The sequence below is a fragment of the Phocoena sinus genome, chromosome 12, assembly GCF_008692025.1.
Source record: "Phocoena sinus isolate mPhoSin1 chromosome 12, mPhoSin1.pri, whole genome shotgun sequence".
Taxonomy (NCBI): domain Eukaryota; kingdom Metazoa; phylum Chordata; class Mammalia; order Artiodactyla; family Phocoenidae; genus Phocoena; species Phocoena sinus.
This window is the reverse complement of record NC_045774.1, coordinates 18,522,189-18,543,488: the sequence shown is the minus strand read 5'-3', so window position 1 is coordinate 18,543,488 and position 21,300 is coordinate 18,522,189. Positions and strand designations below refer to the sequence as shown.

At 34.3% G+C, this 21,300-nt stretch overlaps 1 protein-coding gene across 4 annotated transcripts in view; it reads left to right on the top strand.

The window, feature by feature from the left end:
• Positions 1-21,300, top strand: part of ADGB (androglobin) — a 143,319-nt gene that overhangs the window by 104,141 nt on the left and 17,878 nt on the right. For all 4 annotated transcript variants that reach the window (XM_032651183.1, XM_032651180.1, XM_032651182.1 and 1 more), the window contains exons 27-29: positions 2,757-2,941; positions 12,587-12,783; positions 14,848-14,959. In XM_032651183.1, coding sequence (XP_032507074.1) covers positions 2,757-2,941; positions 12,587-12,783; positions 14,848-14,959 — 494 coding nt within the window. The remainder of the gene's footprint in view (positions 1-2,756; positions 2,942-12,586; positions 12,784-14,847; positions 14,960-21,300) is intronic.

Sequence of the window (21,300 nt, the reverse complement as noted above, 5' to 3'; positions counted from 1 at the left end):
TCTTTGTTTTGTTTGCAAAATGGGGTTCTAGGGTGCTCTAGCAAGAAGTAAGATCCAGAGGTTGGCAGGGCCCTTTCCTGAAGGGCCTCAAGGCAAGAAGAGATTCAGATTTAACCGTAGAGGCACTGAGATGCTTTGGAGGATTTTAAGAAAAATGGCATTAATAGACTGTGTTAAAACATTATGTCTGCAACGTATGAATTGAAAAAGTACTCTAAATATAATTTCTAAGAACAGAAAAAATGTTAGAACCTTATTGCTATGAAATTATATGTAATCATAAAAGGTACAAAACATGAAACAAAAAGGAAAAAAGCTCACTCGGAAGACTGCAGTGTGTTGTATGGATGAAGGGAAACATAACTGGAGACAGGGAAACCAGCCACGTAGAAGTTGCAGAATAACCCAGGTGTGTGATCATGGCAAGTGAAGTCAGTGTATTTGTTTGCTAAGGCTGCCATAACAAAGGGCCACAAACTGGCAAAGTAGGTGGCTTACATAACAGAAATCCTGACACTGCAAGTCTGAGATCAAAGTGCCAGCTGGACTGATTCCTACTGAGGGCTGGGAGGGAGAAGATGCTCCATGCTTTCTGCTAGCTTCTAGGGGGTTCTGGTCATTGGCATTCTTTGACTCGTAGATTTATCACCCTGGTCTTTCTGTTCCTCTTCACGCACCATTCTCCTTGTGTCTGTCTCCAAACTTCCCTTTTTCATAAGGACCTCATTTTAACTTGATTATCTCTGGGAGATAATATCTCTAAGAGTGGTGACATTGTGAGGGGTTGGGGGTTAGGACTCCAGCATGTTTTTGAGGGAGACACAATTTAACCCATAACAGGTAGTGACAATGAATCTAGAGGGACGAGAAAGGATTTTAAGGTACCAAGGAAGTAAAATTGAGAGCGTTGGTTTATTGGGGTTTGACTTGGGGAACTGTTGGACAGTAAGTGTCATTTAGTTAGTTAGAGGTTACAGGAAGAGAACCCCATTGGCTGGTTGGGCAACAGAAAGACAATAAATTCTTTTTTAAAAAAATTTTTTGGCTGCACTGAGCCTTCCTTGCTGCGCGCGGGCTTTCTCTATTTGCGGTGAGCGGGGGCTACTCTTCGTTGCAGTGTGCGGGCTTCTCATTGAGGTGGCTTCTCTTGTTGCAGAGCACAGGCTCTAGGCACACAGGCTTCAGTAGTTGCAGCACGTAAGCTCAGTAGTTGCAGCAAGAGGACCCTAGAGTGCGCAGGCTTCAGGAGTTGTGGCAGGAGGGCTCAGTAGTTGTGGCACACGGGCTCTAGAGCGCAGGCTCAGTAGTTGTGGTGCACAGGCTTAGCTGCTCTGTAGCATGTGGGATCTTCCCAGACCAGGGATCGAACCCGTGTCCCCTGCATTGGCAGGCGGATTCTTAACCACTGTGCCACCAAGGAAGTCCTAAGTCATTTTTAGGTGTTAAACATGGTAGACCAGTGAAATGTCCAAGGGATACTGCAGAGGGGAGTCGGGCTGGAGACACAGATTTGGAACTCATTATTCTGTTTATGCCCATGGAAGTGCCCAGGAAAGTTTGTACAAAGAGAGTCAGATCCAGGACAGAATATTAAGATTCTCTGGTATGTATGGGAATGTCAGTGTGAGAGAAGTCTAAAAGTAGCACCCCTGAAATAGGAGGTACAAAAGTTATTATGCTCATGGAGAAAAGTTTTTGAAGAAAGAGAAAATGAGGGTTGATTCGACTTTGTCAGATTCTCCTAACAGTTCAGGAAGATGAGAACTGAGGTTTCTATAGGGTGGTGACAAGGTGCTTGACACCATGGCAAGAGCAAGTTTAGCACCTTGGTTGGGGGCAGAGTGGAGCGCTGTGAGTGAGTGGGAGGTGATGAGCCGAGGACAGTGGAAGTTGACAACTCTCCTTAGATTGTTAGCTGGGGAATAAAATAGAGCCGAGACTGGTCAACAGGGTTGATTGAAGATTTTTTTTTTTTTTGGTTTGTTTTTTGTTTTGTTTTGATCTGTTTTTCAGTGGGTGAGAACTGCATAGGTACAAAAGCCAATATCAAGGAGAAATAAAGTGGGGAAATTTAAGATAAGGAAGAGAGAAGATAGAAAAGCAAGTTTCTAGAGAAACTGAAAGTTTATAGGGTCCTGAACATTTGCAAAGATTCACCTAAAGTAGGAAAGAACCTCAACAAAACAAGAAACCTCTTAGACTCCATTAAGAGAGGAGTTGGGAAGGAATTAGACTGCACATTTCCAGTCTTTTTTGTAAGAGGTTCCCAACTGGCTTGGTTAAAGGGTGAGAGCATAAGCGACAGGTACTACTTCTGACTTCTCTGTATTTTTGTGAAAGAAAATACTGTTAACAGTATTTAACAAACACTGTTAACAGTGAGGTTTTGAAAGCTACTGCCGGTTGTGCTTTTTGTCCCACTAGAGAGGAGGGCGTAATGGAAAGGTTTGATGTGGCAGTAGTTTGCAGTCTATCAAGTTTTATAAGTGAGTGCTTATTATATCTAAATAAAAAGTTACATTTCCTGTTTGGGATATGATGATAATAAACATCCTATATTTAACTTCATTTTACCACAGCATACTGTGGTCTTTTGCCAAAGTTTATAATAGCACTAATATTTCCAGGATTTTAACTGACTTTATAAAGTGGTTTTACTTGTAGATTATCATATCAGCAAATGATACAGTTTCTTTTAGCTATTTGAAGGAAAGACCAGCATACTTGTTTATAAAAGTGAATGTTTTTCTTTATAGGTATTCAGTTAAAGTTGCATTACCACATCCTGTTACAATACAGGTACGCACGTCCAAACCAGACGCATTCATCAAACTACAGATCCTAGAAAATGCAGAAGTTATCGTGAGCTCCACGGGGAAGGGCCAAGTTATCATTCCAGCAATTAACCTCTTGGGGAATGAGAAAGCCTTGAGCTGCCAGTGTAAGTGTGGCTTTTGGAATTGGTTATTTAGATTCATAAACAGATATTTATGTTTATGTAACTGATTTTCTAAATGTTTTAAGATAAAATAGCAAGTAAGCATTTAATTGCTAAAATTTGATATCATAATGGGAAATATTTTTTAAAAACGATTGCTTTTGTGTGCCATATTAGTCTCTGAAGATCAACAGATTTGTTATAACTGTACTTTAGAAACTTTATTACCTGAACCTTCTTAGACTTCTGAATAAGAAATAGATTGTTATTACTTTGAAAACTTTTTTTACTTTTATTCCCAATTCATTATTTTTAGAAAATATTCTACTTATCAAAATTAACAGAAACTTTGAAGTTATTACTTGCAATGTAATAGTCACAGGAGCTTTTTTTAAAATTATTTTTATTGGGGTATAATTGCTTTACAATGGTGTGTTCGTTTCTGCTTTATAACAAAGTGAATCAGTGATACATATGTTCCCGTATCTCTTCCCTCTTGCGTCTCCCTCCCTCCCACCCTCCCTATCCCACCCCTCCAGGTGGTCACAAAGCACCGAGCTGATCTCCCTGTGCTATGCGGCTGCTTCCCACTAGCTATCTACCTTACGTTTGGTAGTGTATATATGTCCAGGCCTCTCTTTTGCTTTGTCACAGCTCACCCTTCCCCGCGCCCATATCCTCAAGTCCATTCTCTAGTAGGTCTGTGTCTTTATTCCTGTCTTACCCCTAGGTTCTTCATGACATTTTTTTTCTTAAATTCCATATATATGTGTTAGCATACGGTATTTGTCTTTCTCTTTCTGACTGACTTCACTCTGTATGACAAACTCTAGGTCTATCCACCTCATTACAAATAGCTCAATTTCATTTCTTTTTATGGCTGAGTAATATTCCATTGTATATATGTGCCACATCTTCTTTATCCATTCGTCCGATGATGGGCACTTAGGTTGTTTCCATCTCCGGGCTATTGTAAATAGAGCTGCAATGAACATTTTGGTACATGACTCCTTTTAAATTATGGTTTTCTCAGGGTATATGCCCAGTAGTGGGATGGCTGGGTCATATGGTAGTTCTACTTTTAGTTTTTTAAGGAACCTCCATACTGTTCTCCATAGTGGCTGTACCAATTCACATTCCCACCAGCAGTGCAAGAGGGTTCCCTTTTTTCCACACCCTCTCCAGCATTTATTGTTTCTAGATTTTTTGATGATGGCCATTCTGACTGGTGTGAGATGATATCTCATTGTAGTTTTGATTTGCATTTCTCTAATGATTAATGATGTTGAGCATTCTTTCATGTGTTTGTTGGCAGTCTGTATATCTTCTTTGGAGAAATGTCTGTTTAGGTCTTCTGCGCATTTTTGGATTGGGTTGTTTGTTTTTTTGTTATTGAGCTGCATGAGCTGCTTGTAAGTTTTGGAAATTAATCCTTTGTCAGTTGCTTCATTTGCAAATATTTTCTCTCATTCTGAGGGTTGTCTTTTGGTCTTATTTATGGTTTCCTTTGCTGTGCAAAAGCTTTGAAGTTTCATTAGGTCCCATTTGTTTATTTTTGTTTTTATTTCCATTTCTCTAGGAGGTGGGCCAAAAAGGATCTAGCTGTGATTTATATCATAGAGTGTTCTGCCTATGTTTTTCTTTAAGAGTTTGATAGTTTCTGGCCTTACATTTAGGTCTTTAATCCATTTTGAGCTTATTTTTGTGTATGGTGTTAGGGAGTGATCCAATCTCATACTTTTATATATACCAGTCCAGTTTTCCCAGCACCACTTACTGAAGAGGCTGTCCTTTCTCCACTGTACATTCCTGCCTCCTTTTTCAAAGATAAGGTGACCATATGTACATGGGTTTATCTCTGGGCTTTCTATCCTGTTCCATTGATCTATCATTCTGTTTTTGTGCCAGTACCATACTGTCTTGATTACTGTAGCTTTGTAGTATAGTCTGAAGTCAGGGAGCCGGATTCCTCCAGCTCCTTTTTTCGTTCTCATGATTGCTTTGACTATTTGGGGTCTTTTGTGTTTCCATACAAATTGTGAAATTTTTTGTTCTAGTTCTGTGAAAAATGCCAGTGGTAGTTTGATAGGGATTGCATGAATCTGTAGATTTCTTTGGGTAGTAGAGTCATTTTCACAATGTTGATTCTTCCAATCCAAGAACATGGTATATCTCTCCACCTATTGTATCATCTTTAATTTCTTTCATCAGTGTCTTATAATTTTCTGCATACAGGTCTTTTGTCTCCTTAGGTAGGTTTATACCTAGATATTTTATTCTTTTTGTTGCAATGGTTAATGGGAGTGTTTTCTTGATTTCACTTTCAGATTTTTCATCATTAGTGTATAGGAATGCCAGAGATTTCTGTGCATTAATTTTGTATCCTGCTACTTTACCAAATTCATTGATTAGCTCTAGTAGTTTTTTTATAGCATCTTTAGGATTCTCTATGTATAGTATCATGTCATCTGCAAACAGTGACAGCTTTACTTCTTCTTGTCCGATTTGGATTCCTTTTATTTCCTTTTCTTCTCTGATTGCTGTGGCTAAAACTTCCAAAACTATGTTGAGTAAGAGTGGTGAGAGTGGGCCACCTTGTCTTGTTCCTGATCTTAGTGGAAATGCTTTCAGGTTTTCACCGTTGAGGAAGATGTTGGTTGTGGGTTTGTCATATATGGCCTTTATTATATTGAGGAAAGTTCCCTCTGTGCCTACTTTCTGCAGGGTTTTTATCATAAATGGGTGTTGAATTTTGTCAAAAGCTTTCTCTGCATCTATTGATATGATCATATGTTTTTTCTCCTTCAATTTTTTTAATATGGTTTATTACGTTGATCGATTTGCGTATATTGAAGAATCCTTGCATTCCTGGAATAAACCCCACTTGATCATGGTGTATGATCCTTTTAATGTGCTCTTGGATTCTGTTTGCTAGTATTTTGTTGAGGATTTTTGCATCTATGTTTATCAGTGATATTGGCCTGTAGTTTTCTTTGTGACATCCTTGTCTGGTTTTGGTATCAAGGTGATGGTGGCCTCGTAGAAGAAATTTGGGAGTGTTCCTCCCTCTGCTATATTTTGGAAGAGTTCGCTCTTCTCTAAATGTTTGAGAGAATTCGCCTGTGAAGCCATCGGGTCCTGGGCTTTTGTTTGTTGGAAGATTTTTAATCACAGTTTCAATTTCAGTGCTTGTGATTGTTCTGTTCATATTTTCTATTTCTTCCTGATTCAATCTTGGCAGGTTGTGCATTTCTAATAATTTGTCCATTTCTTCCAGGTTGTCCATTTTATTGGCATTGAGTTGCTTGTAGTAATTTCATGATCTTTTGTATTTCTGCAGTGTCAGTTGTCACTTCTCCTTTTTCGTTTCTAATTCTATTGATTTGAGTCTTCTCCCTTTTTTTCTTGATGATTCTGGCTACACAGGAGCTTTAATAAACAAATTATTTCTGAAATAATGGACAACAGTGATACTCCGAGATATAAATTTAAATTGTCATTTACGTTTCATCTTATTGGCTTGTAAATTTCTGAAAAAGTAAAATGTAAAAATTTATCTCTAATTATTTTTCATTTTACATATTTCTATATTACATTGCTAGTTGCATAAGTTCTACATCTGCTTTATATTTATTGATATGTTGTATTTTTAAAATGAATGTAAAGCAGTCTTTTATCAACTTTAATAGATTGTCTGACATTAACACTTGTTCTTCCATTTGTTATCATTAGCATGTTCATTTTGGTTCATACATTTAGTTTTTCAACCTTTCTCTTATAAATGGATATTTTTTTCCACTCAATCCAAGACTCTAGTCTCTGAAATAGAGTAATATAATCCATTTACATTTTTCTTTTTTTTTTTTAGAAGATGTTGGGGGTAGGAGTTTTAGTAATTTATTTATTTATTTTTGCTGTGTTGGGTCTTCGTTTCTCTGCAAGGGCTTTCTCTAGCTGTGGCAAGTGGAGGCCATTCTTCATTGCAGTGCGCGGGCCTCTCACTATCGCGGCCTCTATCGCGGCCTCTCTTGTTGCGGAGCACAGGCTCCAGACGCGCAGGCTCAGTAGTTGTGGCTCACAGGCCTAGTTGCTCCGCGGCATATGGGATCCTCCCAGACCGGGGCTCGAACCCATGTCCCCTGCATTAGCAGGCAGATTCTCAACCACTGTGCCACCAGGGAAGCCCCTCCATTTACATTTATTTTGATAAATATGCTTTTTCTGAATTCTGTCATCATGTTTTGTTTTAAAATTGATTATATCTTCTAGGTGACCTTTACCTATTTGGTGGCCGGTACTCTTCCTGATCTCTCATTTTTCCCAATAGTGTTTATGCTGATTATCTCAAGTATATAAGCAAATTACTAAAAAGAACTGTCTTTTACCTATTTTCTGTCTAATATTGATACTTTTCTTTTTTTTCCTTTCTAAAATAAATGCAAACAAGGCAGGGCTCTTTTTCTCCTCTCTTATTGACCCTGGAAACAGTGTTTGAGTTGTCATTGCAGCCCAAGGATATTCCTTTTAAATATGAATAAGAATTTGGAGGAGCGGAGAATTGAGAAGACACCACACTGTGATGACAAAATTGGGGCACAAACATGGTGATTTAGACACAGGGAGGTGGGAAATACCCTGTATTATGTTAGTAAGTCTGAGCTTTGGCAAAATGGGAAATTAAGCAGTTCTTTTGTTTTTGGTTTTAAAAAAATATTTATTTATTTGTCTGCACCAGGTCTTAGTTGCAGCATGCGGGATCTTTAGTTGCGGGATGCAGGATCGTTTTAGTTGCCACATGCGGATCTAGTTCCCTGACCAGGGATCAAACCCAGTCCCCCTGCGTTGGGAGTGCAGAGTCCTACCCACCGGATCACCAGAGAAGTTGGGTCATGTCTCCTTTTTTCCCCTCGTTTTCCCTTCATCCCTGAAAATCTTCTAGATCATTTTCAGTACTAGTTCATATTACTACTTTGCGGCTTTTCATGTCAATCTGCCTGCACCATTTATATATTTTTATTCAGATAAGTTCAGATAATAAAAAATAATATTTATATATATTTTTCTTCAGGTATGTTAAGACCATTAGAGTACTGTTATGTTTTGCTAGTCCAAATGCAGGGATACATTTTACTTTACTTTACTTCATGCAGGGATATACTTTAGCAAGCACTAATGTGCAACTCTCCTTTTCTGTTTATGGCCTCATGTTTTTTTCTTTTAAATAAATAGTTACCTCCAGCATTACTCTCCAGATCTTTTCATTTATATTCGTAGAGGAAACACTGTTTACAGTTATCACATAGCTTATCCTTATTTCACTGCAAAAATTACCATTAACAAGAGAATTATACATAAACATTTAAAACAGTGTTATGAATTTATTTCTGGCAAAGAAAGTGACAGCAAAATGGAGTAGAAAGATGATAATGGGAACATAATTCAGAAATTGTCCCCAAATTAGAGTCACTATCCAAGATTGTTATTCTTTTACAAGATATTTCTATTTTCATATTTGTATTTCTAGATGAACTTTAATACAATTTTTAAAAATTTCCCCTCAAACCAAAAAAAAATCATTTCCTTCTGATTGCCTTGAATATATAGATTAAATTAGTTTAAGGAAAACTGACAACTTCATAGTATTGAATTTGTATGCAAGTAAATTTCTTTCTATTTATTCCTGACTTTTGTTGTGTTTCACAGAAAAGACTGAAAAATTTCTCCATAGACATTGATAGGGTAGTAATTGTGAATTAGATATTTTCTTTATTTAGATTTCAGACAGGCTATTACTTTTAAAGGGATGCTATTTATGTTTATGAATTACACAAGCAGACACTGAAATTTCTTTTCCTTTCTAAACGGTTTTCAGATGCTTTTCTTGGAAACACATCCACTTAAGAGTTTTTTACTACATGTATTTCTGGGGTACCCCACCGAAAGTACATGCAAAAAAACGTGTGTGTGTATTATATTGGTAGTGCAACAGGACATGACAGACCACAGTATATATTCTGTGAGCAAACATTGTATGGTACTAAAGAAGAAATAAATTCCATTGCAAAGATGTTGAAGGCTTTGAAGTGAGCTAGTAACAAAATCTTAAATAAGAGCCTCTTTAGGTTTTGTACTATCTCGTGGGAATTTTAAAGAATGTCTACATATCTTATATAATTTTCAGGCATAATATCTTATACCAGTACTCATTCTGTAGAATTAATACAAAATTTCTAATTTCCCACAAAATTTGCAATCTAAGCAATTGAGGGTTTGGGGAAGTACTATGGATTAAATAATAGTAAAATGTTTTATTTCATTTATTTCAATATTTCATTTTCATTTATTTCTCAAATTTGTTGATGATATAATTAATATAACCAGTCTCCTACTGATAGTGATTTGTGATCATTCTAATCATTAGTTTATATAAACAGTGCTGAATTAAAAAAAAATCTGAGTATATAATTTTCTGAACATGTATATGCATATATTAGATAAATGCTTAGAACTATTGGGTCATTGGGTACATGCAGTAGTGATTTAGGTAGATTTTGTCAAATTTCCCTCCATTGAGTTTGTGTACATTTACCTTATTTTATCCATACTCCCCTGAATGACAGTAAGATATCATATTTCTTGGTTTTTCATATTTCTTCATTCCAATTTTAATGCTAAAAAGATTTATTTATATTTCACTTATCATTAATGAGGTTTAAGCATATTTTTATATATCTTATATATCCTCCTTTAATATTTCCTTCTTTGAAAAATTTTTTGAGTGTTTTGCTCATTTTCTATTGGAATTAGTTGTTTTTCTCCTAATTTACATGTAGATTATCGTATATTAAGAAATTTTTTTTTCCTTTTTTATATTTGTTTCCAATATTTTTGATAACAAGTGGTTATGAATGAATAACTAAATGTCTGAAGGAAGTAATGAAGGAATTCACAAGGATAGGGACTTTGTGTCATTCATTGTTAATTTTTTATTGGAGGGTAATTTACATATGGCAAGAAGTGCAAATCTAAGTTGATAAGTTTTGATAAGTGCAATGTACCAGTATGCCTCATACTCTTAACAAGATATAGAACATTTCTATTTCCCAGAAAAAATCCCTCAATCTATTTCCATTCAATTTCCCAATCCCCAAAGAGGCAACCACTGTTCACATTTCCATAACAATAAACTAGTTTTGTCTCTTCTAGAACTTCATGAAATTGGAAAACTGTAAATACTCTTTTGGCACTGGTATCTTTTGCTCAGCATAATGTTTTTAAGATACTTCCATGTTGTTGCTACTCCATTCCTTTTTATATTGCTGAGTATTAGTCCATTGTATGGATAGACCACACAGTTTACTGCTTTAGATTTTAACTGGAATTGTGTTAAACTTGGGGAACATTGGCATCTTAACAAAATGGAGTTTTCTGGTCCATGAACACAGTATATCTTTAATTTCTCTCAACGATGTTTTAAACCTTCAATGTACAGATTTTACAGATAGTTTATTAAATCTATACCTAAGTATTTTATTTCTATAGGAGCTCCATTTAGGACTAAGAATACACATAAATTTTATCATTTGATAGCTATATTCATTTACTAGGGCTGCCGTAGCAATTTACCACACACTGGGTGGCTTGAAACAACAAAGATGTATTCTGTCACAGTTCTGGAAGGCAGAAGTCCAAAATCAAGGTGTTATCAGAGCCATATCTCCATCAAAGCCTCTATGAGAGAATCCTTCCTTGCCTCTTCTAACCATTGTTGGCTCCTGGCATTTCTTGGCTTGTGAGAGCATATCTGTGCCAATGTCTGCCCCTGTCTTCACATGACTTTCATTCTGTGTATTTGTGTCTTCTCCTTTTCTCTTTTAAGGATGCTCATCATAGGATTTAGGGTCCTCTTTAATCCAGGTTGATCTCATGGTGGAATCCTTACCTTAATTATAGCTGCAAACACCCTTTTGTCAAATGAGGTTACATACTGAGGTTCTAGGTGGACATATGTCTTTGGGGAGGGGGTCACTATTCCACCCACTACAGTATTGTACCATGGGTCACTTAGCCTCTGTTCAGTTTTTTTTTCTTTATTCTTTGTTTCCATTTAGATCATCTCTATTGCTTATTTTCAAGTTTACTAATCTTTTCTTCTAAATTTGACAATGTTTAAGTCCATCCAGGAATGTCTCATTTCAGTTATAGTCAGCTCTAGAATTTCTTTTTATTTTTTATATAGTTCATTTCTCTGTTAATATTCACCATTTGTTCTTTCATTATGTCAACCTTTTCCCTTAAATCCTTAAACACGTTTTTAATCACTATTTTAAAGTCCTTGTTTGCTAAGTCCAACATCTGTGTCAGCTCTAAGGGTATTTCTATTGACTTTTTTCTATTGGTTACATTGTGCACTGTCCATTGTATTTGCTACGTTACCAAGACTCTAGATTATGCTGTCTTCATCAAAAGAGTGTTGAATTTTGTTCTGGCAGACAGTTTACTGACAGTTTAGCTTAATCCTATCAAAACTTTGTTCTAAGCTTTCTTAAGTCAGGTCTAGAGTTTCCATTACTCCAGGGCTAGGGTAGCTCTAAAGAACAGCCTTTCTTGAGTTTCAGCTGAATGCTGTGTTTTCATTAAATTTTCTTCATTTTGGCAGAACTCCAATGTCTCTCAACTCAACACTGCAACCTTCAGAATCTCCATTAAGCTCACAATCTTCCAGTAATGTCTACCAGGCATCGTTAGGTATTTGTACAAACGAAGTTTAAAATTCAGCTAAAGACTCAAGTAGACCCCTATGCATATTTGTGAGTTCCTTCGCTGCTCAGATGCCTGCTTTCTTGGTACCCTGCCTCACAAATTCTAATTGTCTCAGGAGCCTCAAATTCCAATCTTTGCTTCCTAAATCTGACAACACAGCTGTTCACTGTTTGAACTCTATTTCCCTGTGCCATGGGTGAGAAGATCTTCACGGGCAGAAATGTGGGAAAGTGGAGAGATCGTCTTGAATATTGCCCTTCTCTCAAGGATCACAGTCCTGGGCTGTCTATTGTCCTCCGGCTTAAAGCAGTTGTTTTATGCATTTTGTCCAAATTTATCATTTTTGTGGTATAAAAATAAATCCAGTGCCCATTATTCTGTCATGGTTGGAATCCGAATTTCCCTGTGTGCTTCACTTATGTTTCCTCAATACATGTTTGGTGAATTAATTAACATCCAGCACATATCTATTTGTATCCCTTCCAATGGTATTTATATTATCTGTTAATTAAGAAATAATGACTGTAAAAATAAAAAATTACAGTAACATACACACACATAGTATTAAACGCTGAAGAAGTCAGAGTGTGTGGTATTAGTTTATTGTCATTCGAGCGGCACAGAATGAATGAGAAATTGTTGAATTGTTGTATAATCTTTTATCAATCAGTGGTGGCTCTATGCAAGTCATATACCATTACACTAAGTTTCTTTAAGACCAGAATATTTCCAAGAAGCCAGTGATGTTGGTTTTTATCTCATTAAAACAAAACAAATTGACCTGTCCCTTTGAGTGTTCTATAAGGATATAACTAAATAACACAGTCAGTAATAACTATGCATTCCACATATCTTAACTTAAATCCTAATATTTCTCATATTCAGCTAGCAAGCAAATTCTTTCAACTCATGCTTCATTCAAGAAAGAGCAAGAATTTTACGTTAAGAAGAAATCTGCCCCAGGAGGTCATAAATCCTATAAAAGACCTGGAAGTGCAATAGTAGACACTGGTCAGCCTATTTTGGATGAGGAAACTATCTCTGTACCCACTATAGAAGAAAATGCTAGCACACCACAGCAGGTAATTTACATTTAAAAGAATTATTTAATGGTACTGCTCATAAAAATTTAACGTAAATTGCAACATTTTCCTAAAAATTGTTCATGTATAATACTTTTTATATGTAGTGCCACTAGTGTATAACCAGAATTGAAGAATTATTGAAAATTTTCTCTGTGCCAAGATTTTAAAATATGTGATAAATTTAATTTTTACACTAACCCTATAATGTAGATGTTATTATCTTACATTATATATGAGTTAGTGGTTATGAGACTTTGAAAAAGGTCATATATTAAGAAAAACATATTTGCATGTGCCTTAAATTGAAGAAATAAAGGACAATGCATATAATTTAAGGCAGCAAAAGAAAACATGATTTATCCATTGAAAACCAAAATAAATTAACTAATTAAAAGAAATAAAAACAAAATGCCAAAAATAAATCCTAATATGGCAGTAATTAAAATAAATGCAAATGGATTATTAATCAATTAGAAGGATAAAATTTTAACATTAGATAAAAAATAAGATCCAACTGTAAGTAGTCTAAAGGTGACACTTTTAAACAAAATAGCACAGAAAGTTTAAACTTGAACCAAAAGAGAGCTGTGATGATATTTTAATATCTCGATACATAGGATTCATGGGGGATATTATACAAAAATAAAAGGAAAAATAAAGCAGTATGACCATAACTGACATATAGGCATCTCACTGCCTAGACTCAATAAATAAAAAGCAAAACTATTAGAGCTGTAGAGAAAAATAAGTTAACAATTGAGTTGAATATTTTAACACATATCTTTCAGAAACAAGTAGATCAAGATGAAAAACAATATATTTGATCATTAGGATATGAAGTATTAAGTAGAAGCTTAATCTTTTAGATATCTATATAGAACACTCCACCTAATAAAAGAGAATATACTTTTCCATAGAGCACACAGGAAGCCTCAATAAAAACCAAACTATACTGTGTAAATGTTATCTGAACACAATGCAATAGTAATTAGTAATTAACTGCTTAAAATCCCATAAATGTGAAAACACAGTGAAATATACTAAATAATTCTTTAGTTTAAAAAAATCATTAAAAAAGAAACTATTAAATACAAAGGACTCCATAAAAATAAAAAACTACAAATCAAAATTTGTAAGCCACATCTAAAGTAGCATTCAGTGGAATGTTGACTTTCAAATTAATTCGTCAGAAAGTATGAATGATTAAACAAATGAACTAAGCTATTAAAACAAAAAGTTAGAAAAAGTAAAAGAATAACTCAAAAATAAGAAAGAGTTTTAATAAAAATGAGAGTAGAAATTAATGAAATGGGGAATAAAATTTAGGAAAATTAATAAAACCTATGCTTTCTTAAGATTAATAAAGTAAACATGCTTCTTGTAAGACTAATCAAGTAAGAAAAAAAGAAAGAAAATATAAATAAATCAAATACAGAACAAAAAATTAGGATAGAGGTATAAATGCAAACAACAGGTTTTTAAAAAATTTTAAGTATTATATACAACTCTATACTAGCAATTTAAAACTGACAAAAATTGTTTCAAATGTAAAATTCCTGGAGTTGGGGGAGGAATGGCATACCTGCTCCACTAAAAAAAAGAAAATATAAAATAATAAGTAAGAATAATAAAACTGAAATGATAATCAAAGTCTTACCTTTCCAAAAAGCTATAGGCCTAACTGCTTTACAGGATAGATCTAACAGACTTTTGAGGAATAAATTGTTCTAGAAAACAGAAAAAAAATACAAACCTTCCAATCCTTTTTAAGAGATTAATGTAATTCTGATTCCAAAACTGATAAGTAGCAAAAGTAAAATAAGTAAATTTCATTTATAAACATGAATGCAAAAGTTATAAATACTAGAATATATGATGGTAAGTATTTGTGGGGTTGTGAGGATAAACTTTTATACACTGTGGTATTATAGAATTTTGGAGAACATCTGACAGTATCTAATTAAAGTATTATTATATGATCCAGAAAATATGCATTTATTATGTGCCTAAAATCCTATGTTTATTTTTATTGTTAATTGTTTATTGCATTTTATTTCCTAGGTATACAAGTATATTATACAGTGTTTGGTGTTGTATAACAGTTGGCCTCTCACTGAAAGTCAACAGATGTTTGTTCAAGCACTAAAAGACTTAGAGAAAAATGATAACAAAGGTATGTCACCCTAAATGTTATTCATGTGTTTTACATCTTCTAGAAATATTTAACAATAAATTTATCATGTAATTATTAAAACCTTATTGCTTACAATTTGTACTTTAATCCAGTGGCATTTCCTGTTCTGTTAATTGATTACATGTTTCAAAATCTTGCTGTTTGGTTTATAAAAACCAAAAATATATGATTGTTTAGGCCTAGTTTAAACAAAGTTTGTCCAGTTAGTAAAAATTACTAGATGATTATCTAACAACGGTACAGGAAACTTTTCTAGTTATAAAATTATGTTTGTCCAAGTTTTGGGGAAAGTATAACTTTAAAGATAAGTTTTTAAAAATATTTAAAAGAAGGAGAATCTCCTACTGAAAGAAGATTCAGGTTTATTTTTTAAAATGTAAACTACTCTTAATATTCCTGAGAAGGAAATGATAGTTTGATGCTTTAGACTAAAAAAAAAAATCTGAAATAGCCTCTACTCCTAAGCACTATATCACATTATGCAGTATAATAATTAAATCTGAAGGAATGAGTATTTTCAATGTATATTCTTTTCAAATTTTAAGCAAGACTGCCTAATCATAAAAATTAACATATGTACATTATTTTTAAAATAACACTATACAATACAAAAGAGCATACTACAACACCAAAAGCTGGTGAGGATACAGAGCAACAGGAATTCTCATACATTGATAGCGGGAATACAAAATGGTACAGCCAAGTTGGAAGACAAGTTTCAAGGTTTCTTTTCTTTTAATTAATTTTTATTGGAGTATAGTTGATTTACAATGTTGTGTTAGTTTCTGCTGTACAGCAAAGTGAATGTTATATATATACATATATCCACTCTTTTTTAGATTCTATTCTCATATAGGTCATTACAGAGTTTTGAGTAGAGTTCCCTGTGCTATCCAGTAGGTAGGTCCTTGTTGATGATCTATTTTATCTATACTAGTGTGTATATGTTAATCCCCAACCCCCAATTTACCCCACCCCCACCCCCTTTCCCCTTTGGTAACCATAAGTTTGTTTTCTATATCTGTGACTCTATTTCTGTTTTGCAAATAGGTTCATTTGTATCATTTTTTTAGATTCCACATATAAGCAATATCATATGATATTTGTCTTTGTCTGACTTACTTCACTCAGTATGACAATATCTAGGTCCATCCATGTCACTGCAAATGGCATTATTTCATTCTTTTTTATGGTTGAGTAATATTCCATTGTATATATGTGCCACATCTTCTTTAACCATTCATCTGTCGATGGACATTTAAGCTGCTTCCATAACCTGGCTATTGTAAATAGTGCTGCAGTGAACAATGAGGTGCATGGTTTCTTATGAAACTAAAAATGCATTTACTGTTGTGACATAAAATTCACATTGTATGGCATGACAAGAAAAATGTGAACATAAAAAATGTTCTCTGCCCTTTGGTCTCCTCTCTCCCCTCTACTGTGCACCGTGTATCTGCATTATACATCTACCAAACCTCCCCCATCAGCAGAAACACCTGCTCAACCATAAAAAGCAACATTCTCCCGGCATCAACAAGACAACTCCTAAAGGGTAACATTCCTTCTTGATCTTGTAAGGGGACAAGATGACGCTTAGATCTGGATTGTGTAAACTGTCAAGAATTCATCATTTAATGTACAGCCCTCTGTCTCAAAAACCTTATATAACTATGCCTTGACTTCTAATGGGTGGAACAGTTTTCAGAGCTTTCTGAAATGCTATTCCTGGGTTATAATCCTCAATTTGACTCGAAAATCTTTTCCATTTCTTTCTTAGATCGACTAATTAATTTTTCATTGACACTATGTAACCAGTAACTGTGCTCTTTAGTATTTACACAAAAGAGTTGCAAACTGAATTCTGGTTTAAGATGGTGACATAGGATGCTCCTGAGTTAACCTCCTCCCATAGAAACAGATGCACAGCTGATTACCTCCTACACATCAAGCAAATGGAAAAACTCACACCAAAACGTATCGTAAAGGTTGAGATATACTCTCGCCATAAACCCCACACCCAGCATAGTGACATACAATTGGAAGGGAACTCACAACACCCAAAGCAAAGGGTTTGGACTGAACGTCTAGTGCTCCAGCTATTAAAATTTCCACGTGAGTGACTGGCACCCAAAACACCTAGCTCTAAAGGCCAATGGGGTTTTGTCCACCAAGACCCATAAGACTATAGCAAATAGTTCTTAGTAGGCTTCCAAGGATGCTCTGGCCTCCAGGGCTCAGTGCAGAGACAGCAGACAGAACTGCCCATCTCCTAGTCTTTCCCTGAAAGGTCTATTTGCATACTTTAAAAGCTACTGCCTGAAGGTCTGGCTTCTGATCCAATATATTTTTTTAATGTTTGTACTACCCACAGCCATGTGTACATTCAATGTCGTCTCTATCAAAATTACAGTGGCATTTTTCACAGAAAAAGTAAAATCCTAAAATTTGTATATAACTACAAACTAGAAGAAAACATAGGGGATAAAATCCTTGACATCAGTCTTAACGATGATTTTTTGGTATTGATACCAAAAGTATAAGCAACAAAAGCAAAAATAAACAAGTAGGACTACATCAAACTAAAAAGCTTCTGCACAGCAAAGGAAACCATCAATAAAATTAAAAGCAAGTTATGGAATGGGAGAAAATATTTGCAAACCATATATCTGATAAAAGGTTAATATCCAATATATATAAAGAATTCATACAATTCAATATCAAAAAAAGAAACAATCCAATTAAAAAATGGGCAGAGGACCTGAATAGACATTTTTCCGAGGAATACATACGGATGGCCAACAGACACACAAAAAGATGCTCAACATCACTAAACATTAGGGAAATGTAATTCAGAACCACAATGAGATTTTACCTCACATTTGTTAGGATGGCTATTATCAAAAAGATAAGAGGTAGCAGGTACTGGCGAGAATATGGAGAATGGGGAACACTTCGTATACTGTTAGTAGAAATGTATATTGGTGCAGCCATTATGGATGGAGGATGAAGTTTCCTCAAAAAATTAAAACTATAACTGCCATATGATCTAGCAAATCCACTTCTGGGTATATATCCTAAGGAAATGAAAACATTATCTCCAAGAGATATCTGCACCTACATGTTCATTGCAGCATTATTTACAATAGCCAAGACATGCAAACAGCCCAAGTGTCCATTGATTGATGAATGGGTAAAGAAATTGTGGTAGGTATGCACAATGGAATATTATTCAGCCATAAAAAGAAGAAAAACCTGTCTTTCGCAACAACATGAATGAAGCTTGAGGACATTATGATAGGAGAAAATAAGTCAGACAGAGAAGACAAATGCCGTATGATCTCACTTACATGTGGAATCTGAAATAATGGAACTCATAGAAACATTGAACAGATTGGTGGCTGCCAGAGAGGTGGCTGCAGGACATAGAAAATGAGTAGAAGTGCTCAAAAGGCACAAACTTCCAGTTACACGATAAATAAGTCCTGGGAATGTAATGCACGTTTCTCAAGTTCAAACTGTCCGACACAGGTGGATTTTCAGTAACGGAACACGGTAGTATAATTTATGAACTAGAGTAATGTAAAATGTAGATCTTGATTATGGTACAAAATTAATAATATGAATTAAGTTTTTAAAAGGAAGTTAACATTAAATGGAGAAATACAGTAGAGTGGCTAACTACTGTACATTCCACTACCTGAAACTGGGTTATCACCTGCAAAATTAGAATAACCCCTATATTATATAATAACTCCTCTATTTCAAAGTTGTTTGGAAGATTCAAGATAATATATATAAAGTTCCTGGAACCTAGTAGCACTTCAAAAAACGGCTTTATCATTATTGTGTATTCCAACTAGAAAATAAGTCTTTAGGAATAATTATGTCTTCTTTTTTGACATCACATTTGACAAGTTTATGTGTGAAATGATCAGCTGCTAAAATTAAATGACACCTTGTGTCACCTAATACATTTTTTGCTGAAAGTAGAAAAGAAATTTAGGATTGAATTGTATTTAAAATGAACCAGGAAAATTATCTATTTGAAAGAATATGTTTCAATCTTTTTGAAAGTTAAGTGGCTTTTGAATTCAGAATAATCCTTCTCTAATTTCATGTTTATAAATGTGTTTTTTTAGTTAGCCAATTTGTTTAAATTAAAACATATCAATATGCCCACTTCCACTTGTCAATTATATTTACAACTCATAACCTACAAACTTTAACCTTAAGAGTGTGATATATTTTAGAGAAATTAAGTTATTAATGTCTTAAAATTATTCACTTAGCTTGCTTTTCAATTATAAATATATCAAACAGAAATTGGTGAAGTGTTTTTTTCATTTGTACATTGATGACCCAATTTAAAATTTTATGTAGCTTAAATGGAAATGTTGCCCTATTTACTGATTTAAACTCAATGTTTAATTTATATGAGAAATAAAATATATAATTTTTTAAAATATATAATTTAATTTTTTTCAAAATTTTACATCTTTATAACTCATGATAAAATATAAGGCCTGAAATATGGCTATGTACAACCTAGGCTATTTCTATTATAAAATTTTAGGAAGTTTGGCCTCTGGTTAACATGAAGCAACAGTGCCACCTTTAGTATATTTCAATACTTAAGTTTTAGTAAAAATTGCTTACTTTCACTTAAGAAAATAGAAAATGGAGAATCTTGAGCAGGTAATACTTAGTGATATCATCTGCCTTTATACATAATTAGCGGTCTTGTTATTTTGAAGTCCTTTTGTTTATATTGCTGGCCTGCATACTTGAAGTTCTGATCTATTCGCATTAAACGTAAACTTTATCATTCTCAAAAGTGTCTGGTTTCAAGTCCCACTGCTAACTTTATTAGCAGGATTATAACATTATTTCCTGAACTCTAATAAATATTATATTATTGCTTTTTCTTAGGCACAATACATGCATGGTGTATCCAGTTCAGAGTATTTGAAGAAACCAAGCATTGTAGATACTATATATATTTACTATATATATTTATATATTCATATATACATGGCGTTTCTGTTTATATTTACCAAGTGTGATTGTAGTTGGTAAATGTATACTTTGTTCTAAACAAGTTTTCTAGTTGAGAAATTATATTAATGTTCAAATCCCAACCACTTTTAGTTTCTGGATATATAAATCTAAGCACCGAATTTTAATCATAAAATCAAATTATATTTCTGTAATTCTTCTAATTACATGACTATGCAAAGCGGGGTCACATTTTTCACAATTTTGACCTACTAGGATATTTATTCTTGCATCTTACTGACATATATGCTCCCAACACATACAGATTCCCTATAAAGCTTTATATATTAAACTTAGGCAATCTGACACTGAATACATACTATGAGTTCAGCCCTATACTAGGTGAAATTAGGAATTTAAAATGAAGTATGTAATGATATCCTCACCTTTGTTGAACTTGTAATTCCTGGAAGAAAAAGTTACCATATTGTAAGCCATTAAATAATATGGAAATTATTTTATTCTATATATTAATAATATAAAGAAAGAGGATGGTATACACCTGCTGTGTGCCTCACACTCTAGTAAATGTTCACATATGAAAACTTGAATATTAGAATATGTTAATTTGAGTGGAATCAAATGTGCCTAAATGTATGACTCAAACACTAAGAATTATGGGTAGTGAGAAAAAGAAAGCACCAGAAATACCTAATGGAGCAGCTTGAGATTCCATTTCATCTGACATCTGTTAACATCTTAAAAACCTGGGGTGTATGATACTAGGTAAGATCCTATTTTAAATGTCTTTTATTGATTTTTTTTAAAGCCTGCGGCACAGTCTTAGGTTTCAAGTTTTATGAATACAGTAAGCCTGCCAAAGTTAACCTAGAGTGGCTGATCCAGGATTCACTTCTAAGTCATTTGATTATTTGACCAAAGGATTTTCCCTAGCACAACACTTCTCAGCAGGCTGGGATTGTTGGCAGAAAGGCAAGTTGCCCCCTTGTAAAATCACAGTGCTTACAGTCCACTTGTGGTTGTGCAGGATGCTCTGTCCCCACTTTGAAAGCAGCCAATAACTGGCACCAAGTGAAATAAGATCTGGATTCTTTGCAATTACTGTTTTACTTTGCTGATGGGGTGACTTACAAGACTCCGATTTTGAAAGGGACTGACATGTCCTTTGAACTGTTATTTGAATGCTGATTCAACTTACCATTTGGGAGAGTCTGAGTACATTACATAAACTCTCTGAACCTACCCTGCTGGGATTCTTTGAGAATTAAAAGAGAAAGAAACATCGTAGGGATTCAACAAAT